This window comes from Etheostoma spectabile, chromosome 19 (genome assembly GCF_008692095.1).
Source record: "Etheostoma spectabile isolate EspeVRDwgs_2016 chromosome 19, UIUC_Espe_1.0, whole genome shotgun sequence".
Lineage (NCBI taxonomy): Eukaryota > Metazoa > Chordata > Actinopteri > Perciformes > Percidae > Etheostoma > Etheostoma spectabile.
In genome coordinates, this window is record NC_045751.1 from 16,492,996 (window position 1) to 16,500,324 (window position 7,329).

The window sequence follows — 7,329 nt, forward strand, 5'->3', positions numbered from 1 at the left end:
TAGGCCCGCCTGTGGTCTCTTTATCTTATTACATTTTCTAAAAGAACTACCACCATGTTGATATACAGAGGCTACATTCCTCTTTATGGGACCGTATACGGTAAATGTAGTTTCACATTGTTTTTCACGTCAGGAAGTGAAATTAAGAGAAAAATCCAGCTCTGACAAGACAAACCGAACGTGTCATAACACTTCCGAACGCTTGTCGAAGCATGAATAACCCCGTTTTTGACAATTAAAATGTGAATGTGTGTGTGTGCGTTCTTCCTCTCATCTTCGCATCCCGGGCGTGTTGTAAAAAGGCGGAGCTAGAGCTGCAGTGCGAGGAAGAGATGCGAGTGAGACAGGGCAGTCCGGAGGAAGCAAAAATAACCAAATGACAGGAAGCGTTGATACTGATTTAACAGTGAGCCCCGAGCCCTATCAGAACAAACAGGCGCGCGCGCGCGCTGAGGGCAGACATTGGAATCAAACCAAGGTTTAGTTTCATCCGCATCTTCTTATCAGAGGAAACCGTCCGCATCCGCCACTACAGTAGTGACCTAGAAAGTAAACAGTTGTCTGGCAGATGGAGAAGCAGGCCGGAGCTGCTGGGGCGGCGGACGGAGCAGGGTCGAACAGAAAACTCTGGGGCTCGCCGACCGGCTCACCAGCCACCGGAGAAACCCTGGACAGGTGAGTAGCCTCGTAGACAATTGATATTACGAGAATATGTCATACGTTGCCATGTAGCTAGCTAGCTAGGGGTTTCTTGCTTTTCACAATTTCCCACGAAATATTAAACAAAATATGGCATGAGTCAAAAGGGTCGTGGTTTTTAATCGGCGTAGACTCAATGCATAACCTAACATTTCAACCAACTTTTAAAAATGTTTTCTTTTTACATTTAAAAAGAGTAACAGTAAAACATATTTTTGACTGTAACTGTAACGTTAAAGTGACGTTAGCTATGAAAGAGTAGCTAACAGTGAGTAGGCTACAAGCGTATCTACGTCACCATACTATATAAGAACAAGGAGGCGAGAGACGTAACAGTGTGGTCTACCAATGGGTTAACAGTCAGCTAGAAGCTAGCGTTAGCTAGCTCTGTAAACAGCACAGCTAGCTTACAGGGAAACGCTCATGTAAAGTCTGTAACGTTACCATAGCTACCGCTAATGCACATTTCTATGACTAAGGAAGACCAGTCACCTTTTAATTTATTTTTATTGATGCTTAAAGATACACATACACAAAATATCATACATTTTCATGTATGAAAAACTATTTGTCCATTGAAAAACAAGATGCATAGCTACATCAGAAAAACTGAAAGAGCAAAACTGTTCTGGTTTTCAGACTGTGTAGAGTTGTCTTTTTTGGAGTTATTTTTAATTATGTGATGAGATTTAAGAAGCAAATATATTTCTAACTTGAATAACCTGGAAGGAACGCTGTCCCTTTTGCCATTTATGTTTATGCAAAAAAACTGACAAAAGCTGACAAAACAAAAAATTAACTACATATTCTAAAGCGTTATAAGGATTATCATAATATAAAAGAAACTCTTTTTCTCTTTTTAAGAGTAAGATGGGTCAAAAAGGTGACTATTTAAGTCCCTGAGAAATGTTTTTGTTTTCTATCATTCAAAAAATAGGTGTGATTGTGTTTCATCCATATCACCACAGAAGGAACGAGCACTACTTATGTCTGCATATTTGGCTACAGTAACATTCACAGGGTAGAATTTATGAAGAATTTTGAATTGAACCTCCTTCACTTTATTTGTAATGCAGTATTTACTCAGTCTCTTTTCCAGTTAATACCAGGAATTAAAGATCCCCAGCGGAATTTCCCTCAAGGAGTTATTCTTTTTCTAAATTGAAAGATATGACGAATATGATTATCATCAAATTTGGTATCTATCACACCAATCCTATTCAAAATGAACTTGTGTTGTGTTACGTTGTCCAAACCAAAAGACAGATGACTTTTCATGAGATGGAACCCCTTAGGGATAGCTTTAATCAGTGTGTTAAATTCCCTAAAATGGGACCAGGAAAATGTCATTTGTTAAAATAGCGCCAGAACTATCAAATAGAATAGAAATAAAAATTATATTATGGATGCCACATTCCATAAAAAAAGGGATTTGTTTTAACTGTAATATCTGCCTTGTTCCAAATAAGTGTTTCATGAGGCAAGAAGTTGTGAATGAAACAGTTTCCAATCCACAAGACACAGATAGATTAGATTAGCTTGATAGGTCATTTGGTGGGAGCATAATCACATTTTAAAAGGAAGGAAAGACCACCAACTCGGTTAAATATATGATATTATGATTAAATATATTATCAGGAATATAATAAAAAGGATGGCAGAGAATCATGATATCATGTGACATGGGTCACGTGACAGTGATAGAACCAAAAGATGAATCCTTGAATTTATTCAAAACTTTAACTTGTTTAAGAAAGTCATGAATAAATAAGTTTTTAAATTTGACAGAAAGAGACATTTATATTGTTAATCACAATTATTTCTTAGACAATTAATTGTATTGCAACGTTTTGAATTGTTACAGCTCTACGTATGTCCCAAACTGTATTTTGTTGGACACAACATGGAAACAAGTAATGCTCAAATAAAGCTGGAAAAATAATAAAATACAACATAAACATTGATTGATAATAAAGGCTGTGTTTAATACTATTTGTAATCACTTCTATATTGCTGTTTTTTAATTCTGTATTATCACAGTTAAGTCACAGCTAATATAAACGCAACACTTCCTGCAGATGTTTCACAACAAAAGCATACCAGAAAAGGGAGGGATTACATTTTGTGAAACATCTGTGCAGGAAGTGTGGAGTTACATTGATGGGCGACTCAACAGCGATCGAAAAAGCTGTCAAACTTTAAGGAACTGGGGGCAAAAAAGTATCTTTTCTTGTCTATTTCCTTTCAGTCCAACAGGTTCTCATGTTGAATGGTGTAAACAGCTGATCGCAGCCACCATCTCCAGTCAGATCTCAGGATCAGCCCCGGCTGACGTCGGGAACAGGGACAACAAGGTAAGCTCACACACACACACACACACACACACACACACACACACACATACACATCATTTTTCCAAGCCATGTTTGCATCCACATGTTTTAATGCAAGTGAAGTAAAATCGAATGAAAAATTACTCATGGAAACTGTAAAATTTAATTGATTTTCACGATTATTGACACAAAGATTGGGCGGAGTGGGGAGGGCCAGTAGTTATCTGTCCTTGAATGTGGAGGCGAAGCTTCAGGGGGGGGGGGGGTTGGCAGTTGAGTTCAATATCAAAAATCTTTGCGCAGAATCTTTTACTGCACTTTTAATCGTTTTATGTTTTTTTTTTTATGGAAACCTTATTTGCCAAATAAATAATGAATTGCGATTACGTTTCAGGTGATTTTATGGTTGCGACCCGCCATAAAACAAAGCTGAAGAAGTTTAAGGTCAATACCGCCACGTATTTCCGCTGTCTTTGCAGACAGGGCGGGTATCAACAAAGAAACATATACGTGGACGAACGAGGACTTTTAAAATTTAATTTACGAGCAAAAAAAACACCTAGCATCTGTATCATCACAGCAATGTTTTGATAACGCCGTTGTTGTTGTATCATAGCTTCATATGTTGCTGTCAGCTGGCACGTGAGCACTATTACAACTTGTGCATTACTAATCATTTGTAGGTAGACGATACGATTAATTTTGGCTAGCAACATTTTTTTTTCTCACTTGAAGGCCGTTGGATGGAAACACATTTTTTCCGGCTTTATTCGCATGAGCAATCTCTAGATAATTTGGATTGACAAGTGGATGGAAACACACACACACACACACACACACACACACACACACACACACACAGAGTATATACTTCCATGCCTTATTTCTCATCAGTGTGTTTTGTAACTGATAGGCTAGAAGAAGACCAGATTTCATGGTAATGTATGTCCATGTGTGCTATGTATGCACTTGAGTGTGTGGCCAGAGCTTTGTGTGTATATGAATGTGTATCTGAATGTGATGTGTCACAGCTGCTGCCGTCGTTTAGATTAGCTACTGTTGAGCTGCTGTGTACAGTTTGTCTTCTGCTTCTGCCTGCCACAAGAACACGTTTCATCGTTTAAACTCGTCCTCCAAGCAGTCGATTGGGTTGAGAGACGCAACATTGTTCAGTTGGGTACAAGATAATAGCTGCAGGATTCGCCTCATCATGTGTGATGGCCCCCCATCTGATAGGAGTTTTGCTTTAAGATGTTTTTATTACATCATGTTTCAGTGCTGGGTATCATTCAAAACCAGTTCCGGAACAATACTTTTTTTGATACCAATTTTGTAAAAATCCAGTTCAACAAAAAGAAGTTACAACCTAACAGAAAAATCTGTCTCTGTGTGAAACCTGCGTGTTTCTATGGCCTGTAGCGTTAGACAGCCAATCACAAGCATTATTAGATCTTGGTAGAAGCGTGCTGCGTGTTCATAGGCTCACTGACGCTGATGAGATTTACTCCTTAGGTATTAAGCAGGTAAATTGGGTATTGAATGACGAGGTAAGTTTTCAATACTCAATACTTTAGAGCCAATTCAATTCTGTCATTCTGTTACCTGGGAATAGAAATATAATGTAAGTCTTAGTGAAAAAATGTTTCCCCTTTTTGGATTGGATGTTCCTCAAGGACCCCTGGGTGACCCTACTTTGTGGAAAAACGCCATTTGAGAGCTAGAGGACAACAACCCTGTCGGTGCATCACAGTCATAGTGTGTTCCATTTGTACTCTCTGGTCGGATTTTCAGAAGTCAAAGTCAGAAACACGGCCCCTGACATAGGATTTCCGAGCTCCAAACTCGGACAACCACCAAGGGGAGCGTGCCTATGTTCCCAATTTTTAGAAAATTAGACTCTAAGTTCCCTATGTAAAGATTAAAACTAACCATATCCCTAATTTTAAGAAAAATCTAATAAATGTGGGACCATTGAGCTCTTGTAACATAGGGCTGACCCCCCACTGAGTAAAAATCCAACATGGCTGCCGCATGCATCAACTACTGTCTGTCTTATTATGTCTGTCTCACTAAAGTCACATAATCCTGTCCAACTTCTATCTGTGGACATGTTGCTACGCTGTTTGTATGAGTAATGCATTGTTAGCGGGTATTGCTAACAATGGCTAACCTGGCTAGAGCTAATGAAAACAATGATTGTTAAATGGAGCTCTTTCAACTCGGGTGTGGCATTATTTCCAGCTTTGGCTTCCGACTTTTCAGCCCTGGAAAGTCACCAGGCCTTTTCATATAAAATAAGACAGAGAAATACCCCTCTTCCGAGACTATAGCACATCATTTAGATTGAGTAAATAAAATAGCAATAATTCCTACTCACTTTATTTTTTTGGATTGCAGTCCTTCTGCTGAACGTGTAGGTCTCTTCTTAGCAGCACAATCGCTGACTGAAACATTTCGTGGGCGCTTCTTGGGGGTTTTCAGCCATTGATATTTTTTTCTTTCCCACCCCTATTGAATGTAGTGTGTGGTGTTCACACATTTGAAAAATTATCTTTTAAGCAAGACAGAAAAAGTGTGCTCAGTGTCCCAGCACTTTGCTGTTGCTTGGTTTGGAATGTGCATTCACAGATATCTATTGGCTCAGCTGTTGTGCAGCTCCCTTCTTATACTGTTGCAGGTTTCTGTTGTAGCATTTGCTTTGGGCTCTTGTGTGTTTGCATCCATCTGTCACCAAAAATAGAAAGGCTACATTGTGTTATTTGACATTGTCACTTTCAAAGATAGATTTTTGCCAATATGAACACAAAGATATATAACCTTCATTTCCTTATATCAGGCTGTGAATATAGTTTTTTCCATTTCATTGCACTACATTTGTGTGTGTGTGTGTGGTGTGTGTGTGGTGTGTGGTGTGGTGTGTGTGTGTGTGTGTGTGTGTGTGTGTGTGTGTGTGTGTGTGTGTGTGTGTGTGTGTTGTGTGTGTGTGTGTGTGTGTGTGGTGTGTACTCCTCACAGGTGTCCAAGCGGCTGACTCCCAGGGTAAGAGTTGTAGATTTATCAGCTTGTATTCTGATTGGAAAGAAAATAAAATAGGGTTGGGCGATGTCCCCTAAATTGGCAGTTTTTCAGTTACAGGGCAAGTCCGGCAAATGAGCTGCCAGTTAATTTACGGCTTTATGTCAGTGAGTGCAGCGATGTGTGTGTGCGCTCAGGGCTCAGTGTTGGTTGGCTCAAAGCTAAAGCTACCCTCCAACTATTACTTAAGTCATTTTTATAAACAGGGCTGTGTTCCAGTACATCTGGTGGAAAATAAAGTGAGGAGACGTTTATGAATCAAATATGTAGACAGATGAAATACCACCTGACATATCAGTGTGTCACTCCACTGATGCGAAGATCATATTAAATTTTCAATTGCCACAGAACATGTCATGAATAGGTGACAGTCAAAGTTACGCTTAACTACAGTTTGGTGTTGTGTCCGAAATCGCTTACTCTGCACTACGTGCTCAACGTGAATACTATCGTTCTACATACGTAGTGTGTATCTTTTTTTGGACACATTAAGCTGTACTTTTTAACGTCACTTCCTGAGAGCCTCCATGTCGTTTGGAGACGCATAACCCTGGTAACCACTGCTGACCCTGCTTTAGCGGCATTGCCAGATATGGCTTAAATTAGTGAAAAAGGTAAGTAATTATGAGAACCGTTGCAGTTGATAAAATCACAGATTTTTATACGTAAAAATGTAAATTGAAATGTTTTTGACATTACAGCGCTACATTGGTTGCTGTCTGTTTTAAAACGTTGTTGTTACTACCGCATTGCATTGTGGGATACTTATGCCGGTGTAGTGTCCAGTGTTTGCATACTTTAATATTTGACCAGAAATAGTATGCAATTCACGTAGTATTGGTTTCATACTAAGATTTCGGACAAAACTCTAACATAACATAAGAACATAACATAACAACTCTCAACTGTTGTAGCCTGCTAAATAGCATCTTACGCAACCTTTGTCGTCTTCAACATTGGAATGTGCAGGGGCTATTTAGTGTAGAGACGACAGGATGTGATTATGTGTCTGAACATGCCTGCAGATCATAACCACAGATTCACCTTCAGCACTTCCTCCATCGGAGCCACTGTGCACTTCATCTCTGCCTCTCCCAGCGCAGTCTGCTTCCTCTTTTTTGTCTTTGCACCTTTCTTCATGCTTCTTCTTTGTCCTTTACTACACTATACACTCTGTCTCTCCTTTACCGAGGCTTTAGTAGTTTTCAGCAGTGAATTGGAA

The 7,329-nt window shown here is 39.4% G+C and overlaps 1 protein-coding gene and 1 long non-coding RNA gene across 2 annotated transcripts in view; one reads left to right on the forward strand and one right to left on the reverse strand.

Moving 5' to 3' along the window:
• The window catches only part of LOC116707236 (uncharacterized), a 111,345-nt gene that overhangs the window by 38,556 nt on the left and 65,460 nt on the right, over nucleotides 1-7,329 (reverse strand). The window lies entirely within an intron of this gene.
• The window catches only part of mtmr1a (myotubularin related protein 1a), a gene marked incomplete at its 5' end in the record, with an annotated part of 26,027 nt that continues 18,698 nt past the window's right edge, over nucleotides 1-7,329 (forward strand). Inside the window, 4 exon segments of the mRNA XM_032544433.1 lie at nucleotides 1-675; nucleotides 2,948-3,053; nucleotides 3,946-3,969; nucleotides 6,048-6,071. Of these exon segments, the coding sequence (XP_032400324.1) occupies nucleotides 569-675; nucleotides 2,948-3,053; nucleotides 3,946-3,969; nucleotides 6,048-6,071 (261 nt within the window).